The sequence below is a fragment of the Diaphorina citri genome, unplaced genomic scaffold (genome assembly GCF_000475195.1).
Source record: "Diaphorina citri unplaced genomic scaffold, Diaci psyllid genome assembly version 1.1 scaffold1247, whole genome shotgun sequence".
In the NCBI taxonomy this organism is placed as follows: Eukaryota; Metazoa; Arthropoda; class Insecta; order Hemiptera; family Psyllidae; genus Diaphorina; species Diaphorina citri.
Genome location: NW_007378676.1, coordinates 31,034 through 51,206, shown reverse-complemented (window position 1 = coordinate 51,206; position 20,173 = coordinate 31,034). Strand labels below are relative to the sequence as shown.

Here is a 20,173-nt window from a genome sequence, read left to right as displayed (position 1 = left end):
ACGAGTGTCCATGATAAAGTAAGTCTAATTAAGATACAGGACTGCCCGGTTTGGCCTTGATTTTCCACGACAATATCAAATAAGTGCTTCTTGAGGGTCATTTAGGAACAGGCGCGGAGCGGCCTGATAAAGCACTCAATAGTCGTACCTATCAATACCAAACCGTCAGTCGCGTCGTCGCGTGTCGCCGAGATGAGTCTATCGTGTCGAAAGCTGTGGAAAGACTTCCATTGTGATTCAGAGCTTTTGGAACACACTGTGGTCTCTAGCTAAATATACCTACCTATAAGAGGAGGTATACCATTACATTTTTATACAATTTATTTGTACAGTTATTATTTCTGGTACACGGAGTTTCTATTGAAAAGGGAATAAGTTATTTCAAAATAAATAGGGACTGTGGGAAAGGCTGAGACTGAAGGAAGGAAGGAATAGGAGGAAGGGGAGGAGAGGGAGTCCAATGGGTTATTAGTTCCAGGGAAGAAAGACTGGAAATGGGAGGGCAGGAAGGAATAGATAGAAGGGGAGGAGAGGGAGTCCAATGGGTTATTAGTTCCAGGGAAGAAAGACTGGAAATGGGAAGGAAGGAATAGATAGAACGGGAGGGGAGGTAGCCCAATGGGTTGTTGTTATTATTATTACTGCTCTTAGGGAGAGAAGGGGCATTAATGTAGGAATAAAGAAAATAGGAGTATAACTTTACACAGGCAGCTCAGACTATCTTCACCTGCTGCAATATTGTCTTCAAAGTGGTTTAATTTTGAGATCAAATTGGGCAAACCACAATAATTTTAGATTCCTGAGCCGACCTGAGCCAAATCGAGAGCGAATTTTGACCCCATCAGATCCATAGGAAGAAAATTTTGTACCTTATGAGGTAGAAAAAATGTACCTCAGCTCCGGCTCTAAAGGGGAAGAAAGGAATGGATGGGAGGGGAGGGAGTCCAATCATCCAATGGGTTATTAGTACTAGGGAAGGGGCATCAATGTACGTTTGGGTCAGCCACTCACAATCAGGTACACCTGATCAGGTTTACCTGATAGTGTGTGTCCTCATCAGGTATCAGGTAAACCTGACAGCCGGACCTGATCAGGTCTACCTGATAGTGGCTGGCTTTAGGAATAAAGAAAATGAAAGAACCTATTTACACAGGCAGCTCAGACTATCATAATAGCAACCTTTACCTGCTGCAAAATGACCTACTTGTCTTCAAGGTGATTTAATCATGAGATCAATGATTCAAATTGAGTCAACCACAATGATTCCTGAGCCGACCTGAGCCAAATTACAACAACAACAACAAACGCAAAGTGTGTGTCCTAGGTATCAGGTAGACCTGATAGTGGCTGGCTTTAGGAATAAAGAAAATGAAAGAACCTATTTACACAGGCAGCTCATACTATCATAATAGCTACCTTTACCTGCTGCAAAATGACCTACTTGTCTTCAAGGTGATTTAATCATGAGATCAATGATTCAAATTAGGTCAACCACAATTTTAGATTCCTGAGCCGACCTGAGCTAAATTACAACAACTTGCCTTCAACAATCATTTGATCGGACCGATACCGGACCGTGACTGGACCTTGACTGGCACTATAGTGTGAATCAAGCTTTACTATAAAATTACAACAACAACAAACGCAGAAATCAAACTAACAAGATTTATTTTGGTCAAACCTGCAAACCTGTACAGAGAAAAAGTCCAGATTTCATTCATAAATAAAAGTCAAACAGGTCAAACTTGAAGTTCCTTTTTCAGGGAACTCCCCTGATAACTATAACAGTTTCTGCAGAGATAAATGCATCTCGGAATCATATTTGTCACATTCAATACTCGGGTGCCCCCGGTGCCCTACATTTTGTAGAAATCTTCCGACAAACTAAAAAAAAAGTAGAAAGTAAAACTATAATATTCGACGACAAATTTCAAATTTTTGACGTGAAGAAAAGTTAAGTCTTCCCCCTCCTGTTTCTGGAGATTTCATTTTTTCCCTCCTAAACTGAATAATTCGGACCATAAATAACAAAATAACAAGAAGAAAGATACAGAGGAGAAGTTAAAAAAGTAGAAAGTAAAACTATAATATTCGACGACAAATTTCAAATTTTTGACGTGAAGAAAAGTTAAGTCTTCCCCCTCCTGTTTCCGGAGATTTCATTTTTTCCCTCCTAAACTGAATAATTCGGACCATAAATAACAAAATAACAAGAAGAAAGATATAGAGGAGAAGTTTGCGAACTTGTTGGCGAGAGTATACACAAGGTAACACTGGGACGAAATGCAGCCCGACATGTTTTCATAAGAGCTTTCCCTAGCAGGGGTGTTCGTAGGAGCTTAACCCGTTTTTTTTTGGGGGGTAACACTGGGACGAAATGCAGCCCGACATGTTTTCATAAGAGCTTTCCCTAGCAGGGGTGTTCGTAGGAGCTTAACCCGTTTTTTTGGGGCTGTTTGCCTACAGCTAAGCCTCGGAGTGGGCTTTTTTGTGTGTGAACAAGGGTGTTCACAGGAGGAGTTCATTTGCCCGGGCCTGGGTCCTGAGAAGCCCCGTCAGCAATATGTCGTTGACGCTTTTATCCTGAGAGGCCCCGTCAGCGATATGTCGTTGAAGCTTTTATCCTGAGAGGCCCCGTCAGCGATATGTCGTTGAAGCTTTTATCCTGAGGGCCCCGTCAACGATACATCGCTGACATCGCGGGCCTGTGGTTATACACCACCATTTCATGCTGGGCAGTCAATGTGTTAATGAGGCCCCGAACAAGTAGGTCCTAATTTAGCTGAGCAGCACCACGATAGCCGCTTCTATGCGAAGGGAGAAAATGGATGAACAACTAAAAGCGAAGGACATCCAGCTGTGGACCTTTACCTCCCCTCGAGAGCCCTACACCCCTTGGAGAAACTGAATAGACTATAGAGCATTGATCAATTTTCCAGTGGTCATTTCCCCGAAAGGAAAATATATCGTTGACACTTTTATCCTGAGAAGCCCCCGTCAGCGATATGTTGCCCGGGCCTGGGTCCTGAGAAGCCCCGTCAGCAATATGTCGTTGACGCTTTTATCCTGAGAGGCCCCGTCAGCGATTTGTCGTTGAATCTCTCTCTCTCTCTCTCTCTCTCTCTCTCTCTCTCTCTCTCTCTCTCTTTCTCTCTCTCATGTCTCATTTACTCATACAAGTCCAATGAACCTGCAAGTTACTTATCCCGGATAGATGAGCCTTCCGTTTCCATGGGCACAAGTATAAAAGTACAGGAGTAGTAATGCTTTCCATTTGCTTAATACCTCTTCAATACTACAGTCGAACCTGGAACCTGTCTAATTGATAAAAATCCGGCAATTTTTTCCCTCTTATCCAGGTTTCCCATTTAGACGTGTCCCAATTAGACAGGTTTGACTGTAGTACCAACCTCAATTTTGTATAGTTGTTAGTGGCTTTCGAATCTAGCGATGCAAGAGCTACGTCTTGTGAAAAAATCGAAGAGAGAAGGAGGACAGGATAGGAGAAAGCCAACCGTTCCGAGAACGAACTTTATCTGTCTAACCAGCGCCGTAGCGCTTAGAAAGCTATAAAACAGACGTGATACCGTGGTGTTAGTAAGCACCTACGTCGGTATAGGAAAGTAGAAGAATAATAAATTATTTCATACAGATTTTGAGATTTACCGATTTTCCCCCTGATGTTCAGTAGTTCAGTGTTTTAAATCATTGTTCAGTGTTTGTTCATGTCCAAAATTATTTGTTGGTGTTTCGCGAAAACATTATTTATCTATCCCAGACATGTAGGCACACTCTTTTTCTATGAAAAAATAAACGATTTACCAGATTTTTCCTGTTTTCTTAATCATTTGTAATCCGACGATCAGTAACCTCACCAGTTAGGAAACTTCTCATAGGCCCAAACGGATCACAGTTCTCGGGCAGTTGACGTTAGAAGTATAGTGTAGATGAAGGGGATTGAATAGCAGTGGACACTTTAATTATTAGTGGAAATCGGTCATGGCGGATTCCTGCTCCTCTTGTTCGTTTCAGGACACCTCCTATCTGTCATATTGTCACTCCACTAACTCGTCCACCAATTTGTTTCTCACTCTAGTGGACTTTCTGGTGAGGACGAGTTGTATGGTGGCAGACCCGTGTAACCGGGCCTCCAGTGGGGACCGACAGAAGGCCCGTGTGGCCCAAGCCTTCGACTATATTGTGGTGGGCGGAGGTACTGCAGGTAATTTGGACTTGGCTCTTTATTCTTTATTATCTACAAGAACTTTTGGAGATATGTATATCTAAAGCTGTGTTCACACAATATTCGACGGCTGTCAATCGATGTCGACTGAAACTGTCCACACTGCCTCGACAATGCAGGTAATTTGGACTTGGCTCTTTATTCTTTATTATCTACAAGAACTTTTGGAGATATGTATATCTAAAGCTGTGTTCACACAATAGTCGACGGCTGTCAATCGATGTCGACTGAAACTGTCCACACTGCCTCGACATCATAGATTCACCTCTTTGATCGACGGCCATCGATTATGTGTCGAATTGTGGATACAGCTTAAAGACGTACGATCAAATTTCTGACTGCAAATTATTTAATGTCCTGATTCTTTGATTTTAACTACATTACATTGATTCCGCTCGATATTGATCGACTTCAGTCAACATTAATAGTGACTTAAACTTAACTACAGCCAACCGTAGTTAAGGCTGTAGTCAACTGTAGTTAAATCAAGCACCTTTAACGAGTAGGTATATTATCTTCATCATTAATTCATTACAATTGTCTTTTGCTGGAACATACTCGTACCTACATATTGATTAGATTTATTTATCACGTCTGCTGAATTTCTTCTTGTTTCAGGATGTGTAATCGCATCCAGACTGAGTGAAAATCCCAATGTGAAAGTTCTACTGTTGGAAACCGGACCAGACGAACCCAGTACTTCCAGAGTTCCAGGACTGTTAGCCAACATAGTGGGTAGGTCTTTGGATAAACAAGAAAAAGAACCTTTTGTTGTCTAAGGCCAGCCACTCTCAGGTAGACCTGACAGTTACACCTGATCATGTCCACCTGTCAGGTGTACCTGATAGTGACTGGCTGGCCTAAGGCCGCACAACAGGTTCATCAGACCTCACTTCGATCGATTCATTGCATTGTTCAGCTAGAACACAAATTATCTAGCTTTTCATGTTTGATTCCAGGTTATTTCCCCCCCTTTGTTTTGGTCATCAAACATTTTTCAAACTGTACCTATTGTTTGTATAACAATTAATATTGTTATGAACTCATTGGACGTTTTTGAGTACCGGGTGTGTCAGAACTTTATTTATTTCTTGCCAAGGATATTTTTTTTTCCAAGAGGTTTGATAAAGGGAACTGCTAAGGAGGTCTTATCGTCCCGAAAGTGAAGAGAGAAGCAAGACAGGATAGGAGAAAGCCAGCCGTTCCAAGAACAAACCCGCGACCTATTTTTATTATTATTATAACGGTAGTACCTACTTACCTACCTAATATAATTTGTATGATTATCCTTTTATGTTGGAGCTACAGATGTCTCATTTACTCATACAAGTCCAATGAACCTGCAAGTTACTTATCCCGGATAGATGAGCCTTCCGTTTCCATGGGCTCCTCCATCCTCCATCTGATTCGTTCTTTTCAGATTAGAATGGGGGAATTGCTTATCCCAGCCCCACTCAGGCTGGGTGAGGGTAATTTGAGTAGGCGTGTCGCCTTTGGAAACTCTCGTCCAGATCTTTAGAGACTAGAGCATAGCTCCCGTCACTAAAGACCTCAGCATCCTCAGCAGTTATACAGTGACCTTAAACATTTATCAAACAAATCTCTTTTACACAGGGTTTTCACAGAAGTATAGGAACAAATCACGAATGGCTTTATTATCTCAAATTTGTGGCAATTAACAATGTCTACAATATCTCCTCTTCCAAATAAACTTCCTTTCTATAAATTTCCAATATTTTCTTCTTAAAAAACTTCTGATAAGTTCACTAGAAAAATTAGGCTTTCGCTTCTATGAAAATTTCTTCTAGACTGAAAAATCCTCCATTGTTGTTTTTCCTAGGCGAGAAAAATCGATAACTCCCTAGCAACGCGTGTCAATATTTCACTCTCCCTAGCAACCATTCTCTTCTCATTAAACTTTAACTAAACTCACCCTTGTGAGTACAATTGAGTGGCTACTTGAGGAGAGAGCATCGCCCAGTGACTGCACCGTGTGAACAGAATTGCAATGAGATGGGTGATACCCAATAATAGTTGGGATGGGAGGAAGGTCTGAACGTTCATCTCTTACCCTGGTAGACTTAAATCTTCATTAAAAAACTTTTTTTTTTCCTCCAGCCGAAGCATTGGGTTACAAAGGCAACGACCTGAGTGGATCGAACCCCAACGGGTTAAACTACGTCCAAGGGATGGTAGATCAAGGAATACGGGCAAGTACAGCGCGGATGTATCTGGGGAAGAAGCTGAACCAAACCAACCTGGTGGTCAAGCTGAACGCACAAGTACAGAAGATCAACTTCAGTGGAACCAAAGCCACGGGGGTGACCTTCAAGGATTTGAAAACCGGAGAGATTGTGACTGTCAATGTGACCAAAGAGGTGATTTTGCTTTGCTTTACATGTGTAAGGGGGTTTTAAACCCCACAATCCTTCCAAAACCGTGAGATGGGTGTCTATCTCACGGTCTTGGAAAGGTTGTGGGATTTAAAAACCCTTTGGACGCCCAGAAATCAGGGCTCCTTCCGTGTACTAAAGAGGTGATTGAGATAATTTATTTTCCACTAGCTCTTAAGGAAAAAATTCAAGAGCATTTTACTGCAAACTTTCAACACTCATGGCCGATTCTTTGACGTCACCAATTTGATTTACTCAGGAGAGTATTTCTTAACTCTGAATTTATTGAAAACTCTCTGTGGTAAGATCGGGGCATCAAAGATCTAAAAGTCTGTCGCGAATAGACAACTTGTAGACATTGAAAGCAATCATTCTTCTTTTGCTTCTTTCGCAGGTCATTTTGTCAGGCGGTGTCATTGGATCCCCTCAGTTACTTCTCCTCTCGGGTATCGGTCCAAAAGATCAGAATAATTTATTTTCCACTAGCTCTTAAGGAAAAAATTCAAGAGCATTTTACTGCAAACTTTCAACACTCATGGCCGATTCTTTGACGTAACCCATTTGATTTACTCAGGAGAGTATTTCTTAAACTCTGAATTTATTGAAAACTCTCTGTGGTAAGATCGGGGCATCAAAGATCTAAAAGGCTGTCGCGAATAGACAACTTGTAGACATTGCAATCATTCTTCTTTTGCTTCTTTCGCAGGTCATTTTGTCAGGCGGTGTCATTGGATCCCCTCAGTTACTCCTCCTCTCGGGTATCGGTCCAAAAGATCAACTAGAAGCCTTGAACATCCCCGTCGTCAAAGACTTGAAGGTGGGCTCAGTTCTGCTTCACCATGTCTCGACAGCTGTTCACTTCACCATTAATGACAACTATGTTGAGAACCTCAACATTGATGAGTTGGTCAAATATGCGAACAACCAAACCGGACAGCTGGCAGCCATCAACATGATTCAGTTGATAGAAGCCTTGAACATCCCCGTCGTCAAAGACTTGAAGGTGGGCTCAGTTCTGCTTCACCATGTCTCGACAGCTGTTCACTTCACCATCAATGACAACTCTGTTGAGAACCTCAACATTGACCGAACAACCAAACCGGACAGCTGGCAGCCATCAACATGATTCAGTTGACGGGATTCTTCAAGAGCAACTATAGCACGATCAACGATTTGCAGTTCTATTTCGATGGGTTTGAAACTGAATGCAGCAGCACAGGTATACCTACCTACATTAAGAAGCGCGGTAGCGCTCCGCCCCGCCAAGTCAAAACAATTTGACAGCACTACTAAGAGATATTATACGCCACAGAGATAGTATAGCCGTTTCAGGTTAAAATGTACATAAGAGTTTTACTCTATTCAGTTGACGGGATTCTTCAAGAGCAACTATAGCACGATCAACGATTTGCAGTTCTATTTCGATGGGTTTGAAACTGAATGCAGCAACACAGGTATACATACCTACCTACATTAAGAAGCGCGGTAGCGCTCCGCCCCGCCATGTCAAAACAATTTGACAGTTCTACGAAGAGATAGTATACGCCACGGAGAAAGTATAGCCGTTTCAGGTTGAAATGTACATAAGAGTTTTACTCTTCTATGTTTGTTTCAGTTCGTATTGGATTTCGAGCTTGTATGCTATGGCCTTTGACGCCGTCGGATGGCACTGGTTAAACCCATTTGTTTCGTTCACAGGTTACCGAAGTGAATGCAAAGACAATCAGAAGCTTCTCAACGCCACCGCCGATCATGACGACTTCATAGCCAAATTGACCTCCATCCGAACCAGTCGAAATACTGCGTTCATTGACGACCTCATCAAGAAATACGCGTCTATAGTGGGAAATGCCATCACTGGGCCTTTGCCTTGTGGAAGGAGGCGTGTGGGCGTCCGACCAAACAATATGTTACCTTTGAGTAAAGGACGGCTGGTCCTGCGATCAGCAAACCCCGACGATCACCCGAAGCTGATCACCAATTACTTGGACAATGAACATGACGCTAAAGTTTTGCTTCAAGGTATGAGGGTGACTATCTAGTAACATCTAGTTACTACCCCAAATAGAGGTTCGTTCTCGGAACGGCTGGCTTTCATATAGTCGACTGGCCGTCAATCGACATCGATTGCCGTCGACTGAACCGTCCACACTGCCTCGGTAACATAGGTTCACCTCGTCGATCGACTTTCTACACACCTTAAGACCACCATCCTCCATTGGTTACAGTTCCCTCTATCAAACCTCTTGAAAAGTAAATCTATTTCTTACCCATCCGATTTGTTTCCAGGAGTAAGAATCGCCCAGAGGATAATGCTCTCTGAATCCTTGAAGAAATATGACGTCCAACTCGTGTTCATGACAAGTCCATCCTGCGCAGGCTACACCAAAGATTCAGACGACTACTGGCTATGTATCATTCGGCAGTTCACTCTGGCTGAGAACCACCCTACCGGGACTTGTAAGATGGGACCTGCCAGTGATCCAGAGGCTGTGGTGGATGACCAACTTCTGGTACATGGTGTTGAGAATGTGCGAGTCGCAGATGCCAGTGTATTCCCAACGCAGCTCAACTGTAACCCCATATCAGTTGTTATTATGACGGCTGAGAAATGCGCCCAGATGGTTCTCGATAAGAATAAGGTGTAATTGTGTAAACCTCTAAACAAACATTCACATTCCAATAATTTATTATTATTAATCCACCCCAAATTGGGGAAAAAATGCGAAGAAATCTCTTGAAATTTTTAGGGCAAAAGGTTGGGGAATTTGACGCTTGTGGCCATAAGGAACATAAGTTCTATTTGAATTTGGCAACATCTCATTCCAAGTTACAAAAACCAGACTGAATGTCACAAATTTCGTTCCTGAATGTAACACTATCCCCGTCACTACCCCACAATCCTTCCAAAACCGTGAGATGGGTGTCTATCTCACGGTCTTGGAAAGGTTGTGGGATTTAAAAACCCTTTGGACGCCCAAAAATCAGGGCTCCTTCCGTGTCCTAAAGAGGTGATTGAACTATACATGTTCCTGGACTTCCTGGGTAAGTTAAAATACGTATCTATAGATAATTTGAATATAGTTGAAATTTACCTAGAACTTAATTAATAATGATGTACCGAAGTAGGTATAGGTAAATCATTATTAATCATCATCATTTTATTATCATTATCAGTAGGTACTCCGAAAAATATTTGACCATTCGTTGAACGTACTGTGACTCGAGCGTGATCTGAACGGATATAGAAACTCAGTCACGAAAAAAAGAAGAAGAAGAAGAAGAAGAAGGAGGAGGAGGAACATCCCAAATAAATAAAATTACAGGGGATATAGAAACTCAGTCACGAAAAAAAGAAGAAGAAGAAGAAGAAGAAGGAGGAGGAGGAACATCCCAAATAAATAAAATTACAGGAAACATAAGAGAGCTTTTCCTGAGAAAAAACTAAAGGGAATTCCGCTAAAAACTGTGAGAAAAGTGAAAAAAAAACTGTCACACTCGGGGCTGACAGATATTTTTCGCCAGTAAAAACGAAATTTTCATTTGACATCAGAAGGTAATAGTGGAAGTGCTGCATTGCATTGTTCCAACAACTGCAGAGTGTGTTTTGTCCACTACATATTGGAGGAGGTATTTTGTCCTCTGTTTTATTGTGTCCACTATCCCAATACTTTTCATTTGACATCAGAAGGTAATAGTGGAAGTGCTGCATTGCATTGTTCCAACAACTGCAGAGTGTGTTTTGTCCACTACATATTGTGGAGGAGGTATTTTGTCCTCTGTTTTATTGTGTCCACCATCCCAATAGTGTCTCCTGTCCACCAGGATAACATAGGAGGCTGTCCTGTCACGAGGACCGGTATTTATGATATTGTATCGTGCATTACCATCCATTTTTATTAGCACTAAAGTGAAAGAGCTACCTTTGATATACTGGGTGGGAGTGAGACTCCATTGGGACAAATTAGGCCTCGACTTTTGACGCTGATAAAAATAATCGTGAATTTTATTTTTGACAAAGCTTGAGATTTTACCTATGATTATCTTCAACATTTTGTTAATATTACAGCATTACTAAAGATGTCTACATAGAGCCTCCTTTACTCGTTCCATCAACTCTGTACATTTTATTTTTTGCTCTGATAATCCTGCCACTGGTCGCTTCTGATGCAAATACATATATGTACCCCATATTCTCTAAGATTAGACCCGAGAAAATTTCGACTCTGTCGATAATCGAACCCAGGGCTTCCGGTGTGAATACCCACTCTTGTTTTTGCTAACTCACCCTGTACAATATCAAATGTGAGCCATGGCCATGCCTTTTCCACAAGTTTGGCCATGCCTCGGGATGAACTAGCGGGATTCCGGAGCGAAGCGACGGAATTCAGCTAGTAGACTACATAGAGCCTCCTTTACTCTTTCCACCAACTCTGTACATTTTATTTTTTGCTCTGATAATCCTGCCACTGGTCGCTTCTGATGCAAATACATATTCTCAAAGATTAGACCCGAGATAATCGAACCCAGGACTTCCGGTGTGAATACCCACTCGGCCATGAACGAAGGTCGCTTGTTGCCAAATACGAGTATCATGGCAAGGAAACTGGTTGCTTTGCATACGTAAAAGGGAAGGAAGGGAAATACTGTGTACGAGGAAATGGCGTATTTCGTTTTTGATAGTTTGATAGAGAATGCCAAAAAAAAAACTCGATTTCATTGGGCCAGGCGGCGCGGCACTTCGAAATCTTGACGTTCACGCACCTCCGATGCTTGATAAAGAAGAGCATTTATGTTAACTGATATGCAACAACATTTTTTTGATTGGGTGACATGCTTGATAAAGAATAGGCACCTCAAAGTAAGTCACCGTTCTTGTTTTTGCTGACTCACCCTGTACAATATCAAATGTGAGCCATTACAATAAATTACACCGGGAGCTGATGTCTTTCCACACACTCTCTATTTCAGTGCTTCTCAAACTGTGGGCCGCGAGGTCGCCCTAGGTGTGCCCCCTAAGTGTGCCGCTAGATTTGGGATTTTCCTTAGATAAAGATCACAAAACTGATGAGACAAAAGAAGATTGCTGGCTAAATTAAAAAAAGGCCTGCGGCGCTATTAAAAGAGCATTTATGTTAACTGATATGCAACAACATTTTTTTGATTGGGTGACATGCTTGATAAAGAATAGGCACCTCAAAGTAAGTCACCGTTCTTGTTTTTGCTGACTCACCCTGTACAATATCAAATGTGAGCCATTACAATAAATTACACCGGGAGCTGATGTCTTTCCACACACTCTCTATTTCAGTGCTTCTCAAACTGTGGGCCGCGAGGTCGCCCTAGGTGTGCCCCCTAAGTGTGCCGCTAGATTTGGGATTTTCCTTAGATAAAGATCACAAAACTGATGAGACAAAAGAAGATTGCTGGCTAAATTAAAAAAAGGCCTGCGGCGCTATTAAAAGAGCATTTATGTTAACTGATATGCAACAACATTTTTTTGATTGGGTGACATGCTTGATAAAGAATAGGCACCTCAAAGTAAGTCACCGTTCTTGTTTTTGCTGACTCACCCTGTACAATATCCCTTAAAAAAAAAAAAAAAAAAAAAAAAAAAAACATTCGTGCGGGGTGCCGCAGAAAGGTATTAGGACTCTTGAAAAGTGTGTCGCGGTGGCATTTTTGAAAAGCGCTGCTCTATTCTCTCTCTTGCCAGGCTCAGGGCTTTTTTCGCACTTGGGTTAGTGCCCATAATTTACCCCAGCCAGACAGCTGAGTAATCCTGGAGCCCACTAAACCTGGAGGTGAGAAAACACAATGACACAGTATACCAATGTACGGCTTGGAGGAAAATATATTGGGCTATAAAATCATTCAATGAATATCTATTAGAACTGTTTTTATTAGTAAAGGAGGTAATTGTACTTACATTATGGACCTATCTTTCTGAAAGGCTTGTGAGAATTTATACTTATGCAGACCTAAGACATCTATACCTACTTATAGAGTAGGTACTTAGGTACTTCTACCATGGAGACGGCAGGTATAGGGTACATGTTTTTAAGAGTCTTGCAACCTTTGTGGGTATCATATTACGCTTGCACACCGGATATCCCAGGTTCGATTCTCGGCATACAGCAGTGAACCAATGGAATTGGGTGCATACAATTGTATAGCTACTGGTGGAAAAATTATGTCTGCCAGACGCTCCACACGTGAGTGGCCGGCATTATAATATAACCACCAACCCAACCACATAGCTTTTTTCTCATTTGATAGAAGTTTGATCTATGTTTCTCCTTCCTTATTTTTCACAAGAAAGAACGTCTCATTTTCCTGCAAATTGTTTTGTTCAGCAAATTTACTTCGATATGGGATCTAAACTGTGACACAAAGTAAATTGGAACTGCTCTGTCTGACTGTCTGGGATGTCAGCAGGTAGGGTAAAATATGAAAGTGCACACTGCAATAATAGGCAGGGAAGTGAATTTGGGGCGGACTTTCAGTTTAAGTGAATTTGGGGTGGACTAAAGGCATAATAAGACTTCCCTTTATTCAGTGTATCCGCAAGAGGTTGGTAGACCAAAGTCACGGATACATTTCGTCACCTTACGTATAGCTTGTTCCATATTACTTTCCATTGGATCAAATGCACGACCCCATTTCTTTCCAATATTTTGATGGTTTTCCCTCTTTAAGTCTGTAAATCACGATATAGCTTTCGCAATACATATTCGGTAAAGTTCTTGCTGGAATAGGCCGCAAGACCTTTAAAGGATCTTCATGAATATCCCTATCTCACTTCTGAAGAAAATTCTCCTGTCTTCCCCAAACCCTTACCTCTTGGTCCCTGGGATTGACAACATTTATTTAATCCATTTCTCTTCCTGATAACTCTCTTGTCTGGATGATATTCTTCTTTCTTCTTCTTCTCCTTCTTCTTCTTCTTCTTCTCCTTCTTCTTCTTTTCGTAGGAAAAAAAGGCATTTGTCAGGAAGAAGAAAAAACAGGAGGAAGTTTTTTTCCACTTTTGTAAAACAGATGGAAATTTTTCTCGTTACCAACATGTAGATTGTAGATTATGGCTGCCTGCTGCACAGTGTTGCAAACAACATAACTTCTTAGAAAAACTTTTCTTTTCATTCTGTTGTTTTCTGGTTTGCTCTGATGGTTTGACTTTGTAAAATGGTATCGGATGAAAGGTAAACGTCCCTTGAGGTGCCTTAGGATATGCACTCAGGTAGTAGTCGTTTAGGAAAGGTGGCTACTGACTATCAAGCATGCTACGCTACATCAAGGAATTCGGCTGTTTTCTGGTTTGCTCTGATGGTTTGACTTTGTAAAATGGTATCGGATGAAAGGTAAACGTCCCTTGAGGTGCCTTAGGATATGCTTGATGGTTTGACTTTGTAAAATGGTATCGGATGAAAGGTAAACGTCCCTTGAGGTGCCTTAGGATATGCACTCAGGTAGTAGTCGTTTTGGAAAGGTGGCTACTGACTATCAAGCATGCTACGCTACATCAAGGAATTCAAAGCGCATATTAGAGCTGAAAGAAAAAGCTCTATACTCTTTTGCTTTCCAATCCAATCTGTTTTTTAGCCTAAAGGTGTGTCCAATTATAGTCGACCGGCCGTCGATCGACGAGATGAATCTGTGTTGTCGAGACAGTGTGGACGGTTCTGTTGCCGTCGATGGCGGGTCGACTATGTGTGGATACACCAAACGAGCTGTCTTTTAGAAGACATAAAAGAATAAAACAAACGAGATGTACCTATCTAAAAGCTGTAAGATCTTATCTTATCGTCCCGAAATCAAAGATAGAAGGAGGACAGGATAGTAGTAATTGTACTTACATTATGGACCTATCTTTCTGAAAGGCTTGTGAGAATTTATACTTATGCAGACCTAAGACATCTATACCTACTTATAGAGTAGGTACTTAGGTACTTCTACCATGGAGACGGCAGGTATAGGGTACATGTTTTTAAGAGTCTTGCAACCTTTGTGGGTATCATATTACGCTTGCACACCGGATATCCCAGGTTCGATTCTCGGCATACAGCAGTGAACCAATGGAATTGCGAGGACCGGTATTTATGATATTGTATCGTGCATTACCATCCATTTTTATTAGCACTAAAGTGAAAGAGCTACCTTTGATATACTGGGAGGGAGTGAGACTCCATTGGGACAAATTATGCCTCGAATTTTGACGCTGATAAAAGTAATAGTGAATTTTATGTATTTTTGGCGAAGCTGAGATTATCTTCAACATTTTGTTAATATTACAGCATTACTAAAGATGTCCCCTGTTAATTTTGAACCCGTTATTATGCTTCCTGTAGGTATAAGTGTTACCTGAAATCTTATTGCTAGAATTGTATTTAGATGTTGACGAAACCCCAGATTTTTTGTTTCCTTCAAAATGTACAGTTTTTGTAATAGGAGTACTACTTTTGGAGTTATTATTATCAATGATGTAATTCTTATCTTCAATATGATTTTTTGTTGCCGTCGATGGCGGGTCGACTATGTGTGGATACACCAAACGAGCTGTCTTTTAGAAGACATAAAAGAATAAAACAAACGAGATGTAGATATCTAAAAGCTGTAAGATCTTATCTTATCGTCCCGCAATCAAAGATAGAAGGAGGACAGGATAGTAAGAAGCCAGCCGTTCTGAGAACTATAGAATGACAATTTTTATTCACCCTCTATATTTTTGGAAAAAAAAATTCCAACGAATGATGGTGATGGAGAAAAAAAAAAATGTTCACGATACAAACATGTTCTCGAAAATGAAAATGGCATCGAAAATATTATGGGTGCCCCCTCAACATCTCCCCCCTATTCCTCTCCCACCCTGAATCTCCTCCCCACACTGATAATGCATTTATAAATCATCTGAAGTGAAAATTACTGTTCATACAGGGTGAACCACAAAAAAATCTTCCCATAATTGTAGGTACCTTGCTAGGTAACTATAGGCTGGCTTGTGCTAGTTCATATCTTATACAAACTGAGCTAGGAAGGAACTCTAGGAAGGCTGTACCATTCTACGCATAAAAATACGTGGGTATAGATATATAACTCAAAATGTCAAATTTTGGACTTACTGCCCTCTTTTTTAGCAGGGCAGAAGAAGCCAGCCGTTCTGAGAACTATAGAATGACAATTTTTATTCACCCTCTATATTTTTGGAAAGAAAAATTCCAACGAATGATGGTGATGGAGAAAAAAAAATGTTCACGATACAAACATGTTCTCAAAAATGAAAATGGCATCGAAAATATTATGGGTGCCCCCTCAACATCTCCCCCCTATTCCTCTCCCACCCTGAATCTCCTCCCCACACTGATAATGCATTTATAAATCATCTCAAGTGAAAATTACTGTTCATACAGGGTGGACCACAAAAAAATCTTCCCATAATTGTACGTACCTTGCTAGGTAGCTATAGGCTGGCTTGTGCTAGTTCATATCTTTTATACAAACTGAGCTAGGAAGGAACTCTAGGAAGGCTGTACTCTTTTAGCTGAATTCCCTTTAGGGATGATTTAGTTACTGATTCATAGAGAGGAGATCCAAATTTTCAATGACACCCGGTACATAGGAGACATTTCCGAAATCACACACTCTCCCCCCTTCCCCCCCATACTCAAAATGTTTGTCTTTATCTTCCCCACCCTGAGAGAAGAAAGAAAGGAGAGAGGAGGAAAAGAAAGAAGGGAAGGAGGGAGGAAAGAAAGGAGAAGGGAGGAGGAGAGGATGTTAAAGAAGGGAAATTGGTGGAAGGAAGAGAAAATTAGAGGGAGGAAGCTAGGAGGGAGAAGGGGAATAAAGGAGAGATGAAGGGAGGGAAGGAGGAGAAATTAGAGGTAGAAGGGAAATTGGTGGGATAAAGAGAAGATTAGACGGAGGAAGGAAGGGGGGGAGAAGGGGAATAAAGGAGAGAGGAAGGGAGGGAAGAAAAGAGAAAGGAAGGGAGGAGAAATTAGAGGGAAATAGGAGGTAGGGAGGGAAGAAAAGAGGAAGGAAGGGATAGAGGAGAGGGTATTAAAGGAGGGAAATCGGAGGGAGGAAGGAAAGATTAGAGGGAAGAAGGAGGCTAGGAGGGAGATAAAGGAAAGATTAAGGGAAGGAATGAGGGGAAACGGGAGGAAAGTGCGAGGTATAGGGAGGGGAAGTTATTTTATCTCGACACAATTCCGTGTGATCATATTTGGGAAATTTATGAAACATATTTTTCATTCCATCCATATATTGGAGTATGGCGTACAAGTAGAGGCAATGTACGCGTATACCGGGTGTTTATAAAATTCAATAACTTCCATCAAACTCTGAAAGGGAAGCGCTAGGTTGCTCTCCCGGAACGACATTTATCCCAAATCATATCACTAGGTCGCAGTTTTAATCCCCTCCTTAGGCGAAATTTATGAGTTCACCTACTTAGGCGCTCTTTCTCTGGACGGCTGACTTCTATCTCTTATCCTGCTGTCTATCCCCATTTGATTTTAGGACGATAAGTGCTCCGTTGTTATAGTAGTTCCCTTTATCAAATCTCTTTATAAAAAATAAAAAACTCGAAGATCCTTCACAACAGTCCTAAAAACTAATGAACGAATTCTAGAAAACTTGGCCCAAACTCTGTCCCAGAATCAGATGAGTAGACTTTCTTGACAAACTGGGGAATCGAACCTGCAACTTTTCGTCTTTTCGGCGCAGTTAGTGAGCAATTAACTCCAGATGAAACGCAAAGCGTGCTCTTTAGTGCAGACATCCTATATTTTGACATGTTTATATGCGGCCCAAATGTTTTTAGGGGAGAGAAAATTTCATCGGGGGCATTTTGCCAAAGAAAAAAATGCTCCAAGCTGTGAAGTAAATCTAGTGAAATGTTGTTTTTAGGGGAGAGAAAATTTCATCGGGGGCATTTTGCCAAAGAAAAAAATGCTCCAAGCTGTGAAGTAAATCTAGTGAAATGTTAGGTATCTATGACTTTTGTTTCTAATAGTAAAGGCCTACTGGAATTTCTACGCGTGTAGGGAAAAGAAACTTACCACTGTATGCCTACTTTATAGCATTCTACTTTCTACGCCTGTTGGAAAAAAAAAGAAAGTTTATCTGAACGAAATTAGGAATTTGCTATTGCAGAATTGAACGATTTGAACAGCTTCTTATTAACTTTTGGGTTGATTGGAAAAGTTTACAGTGCAAAAATCCCACTATATCTGCGGACAGTTAAACCCCCAACCCAACCTTGGTGTGAAACCTATGTAGATACCTTCATAATCTTCATACGCGTATTTCCTAGGTAGGTATCTAATCTACGCTATCTACCCATATCAGAATAATTTTTAAAGCACAAAGCATAACCTAAGGAAGTGGGGCTACACAGATGAGGACAGATGTGATTGTGGGTCAATCCAGACCGAGGCTCACCTTCTCACTTGTCCTGACCTCCCCGAAACTTGCACCATGGAGGATCTGCAAGTCGCAAACGACAAAGCAGTTGCAGTGACTAGATACTGGATGAACAAGATCTAAACAACTTGACAACAATGGTGATCCGGACTCGGAAAGTAAGTAAGTAAGCACAAAATATTTTCGGGAAAGTCGGAAGTCTGGAGAATTAAATTCCATAAAGGAGACGATAAGGAGGGAGGGGAAAGGGAAGAGAAGACCAGTGGAGGGGGTCCCCTCCAAATTTTCCAATTGTCCAAGCGCATCCTGCATTCCCACAGGAAGGGTAGGAAGGGTAGGGTTGGGATCGGGGGTGTCGGGCACACTTCCAGACAACACATCCTTTACCTACTCGCTTTTCATTTTTTGACTTCCTTTGGCTTCTTCCTTTAGGTCCCTCCTCCTCTTTCCTTAACTTCCACCTCTTATTTCCCCCCATTCTTTATTTCGCTCCCATCTCTTCTTTTCTTACCTCCTTTCTCTTCTTTTCCCATCTTCTCTCTCCTTAGCTTGGTCCCCTCCTCTGATCTCCTCTTCTTCTTCTTTCTTCGATTCCTTGGCCTCCTCTTTGATCTTCTTCTCTTTTTTTTATCTCTTCTCCTCTTTCCTCTTCTGCTTCTTCCTTAACACTCTTTCTTCTCAGTTCTTAGCTTCCTTATACTCTTCTACCCTAAATTTTATTGTGGCACCCTATCACTATTTATTTTTTCCCCAGTGTGTGAACGGGCTCTTACACTCACATACCTACACGTAGGTACCATTTGTTTTAAGGAAGAACATCTCAAATTTTATTCCCAAGAATAAGTAGGTAGGTACCTAGGTATTCATTGCTTGTCAATTTGTTTTTCCTTGTCGTTCGTTGGGTATTACGTGTACATATTATGTACATACATTCTTTTTCTAAGAAATGTTTCAAATAGGTATATACCTACTTACCTACCTTTTAGCGCTCTGTCAAAGTCTGTAAATAGGTATGTACAAGTTTGTTCCTTCATTCCCTATGTTGCATTGTTTAAAACTACGTAGGTACTAGTACCTATATTTTCAAGGTCAGGTTCCTAATGGTAATTTCTCGCGATCATAGGGTATTTAGGTAAGGTGACAACGAAAAGTTGAAGGTTTGAAAAATGCATTCTAATAAAAAGGAAAACGAAATTTTTATTCGGTGTTTTCTTCATGTTTTTCCTTGACAACGTTGAATGGGTGCCAGACGCTCCACACGTGAGTGGCCGGCATTATAATATAACCACCAACCCAACCACATAGCTTTTTTCTCATTTGATAGAAGTTTGATCTATGTTTCTCCTTCCTTATTTTTCACAAGAAAGAACGTCTCATTTTCCTGCAAATTGTTTTGTTCAGCAAATTTACTTCGATCTATTCCTCTCCCACCCTGAATCTCCTCCCCACACTGATAATGCATTTATAAATCATCTGAAGTGAAAATTACTGTTCATACAGGGTGGACCACAAAAAAATCTTCCCATAATTGTAGGTACCTTGCTAGGTAACTATAGGCTGGCTTGTGCTAGTTCATATCTTTTATACAAACTGAGCTAGGAAGGAACTCTAGGAAGGCTGTACTCTTTTAGCTGAATTCCCTTTAGGGATGATTTAGTTACTGATTCATAGAGAGGAGATCCAAATTTTCAATGACACCCGGTACATAGGAGACATTTCCGAAATCACACACTCTCCCCCCTCCCCCCATACTCAAAATGTTTGTCTTTATCTTCCCCACCCTCCTGGAGAAGGGGAGGGGGGAGGAGGGAATGAAAATCGGAGGGGAATTTTGTAGGAGATAAATGGAAGAGCAAGAGGAGTGGGTGAGGGGAAGGGAAGAAAGAAGGAAAGGAGAGAGGAGAGACTGGAGAGAAAGGAAAAGGGAGAGAGAGAGAGAGGAGAGAAAGGAGAAGGGAGGGAGAGAGTATTAAAGAAGTAAAATTGGTGGAAGAAAGAGAAGATTAGAGGGAGGAAGGAAGGAAGGGAGGGAGAAGGGGAGTAAAGGAGAGAGGAAGGGAAGGAAGGAGGAGAAATTAGAGGGAAATAGGAGGTAGGGAGGGAAGAAAAG

The 20,173-nt window shown here is 41.3% G+C and overlaps 2 protein-coding genes across 2 annotated transcripts; both read left to right on the top strand.

Moving 5' to 3' along the window:
• The first annotated feature begins 3,999 nt into the window (after window positions 1-3,999).
• On the top strand, window positions 4,000-7,762 carry LOC108253099 (glucose dehydrogenase [FAD, quinone]-like). Its single transcript, XM_026827784.1, has 4 exons — window positions 4,000-4,222; window positions 4,862-4,978; window positions 6,362-6,621; window positions 7,343-7,762. The coding sequence occupies exons 1-4, from the start codon at window positions 4,000-4,002 to the stop codon at window positions 7,760-7,762; spliced, it is 1,020 nt and encodes a 339-aa protein (XP_026683585.1).
• Window positions 7,759-9,284, top strand: LOC113469825 (glucose dehydrogenase [FAD, quinone]-like). The gene is made up of 4 exons (XM_026827782.1): window positions 7,759-7,855; window positions 7,986-8,090; window positions 8,335-8,658; window positions 8,926-9,284. Exons 1-4 carry the CDS (start codon window positions 7,759-7,761, stop codon window positions 9,282-9,284), a joined length of 885 nt encoding a protein of 294 aa, XP_026683583.1.
• Window positions 9,285-20,173: the final 10,889 nt, after the last annotated feature.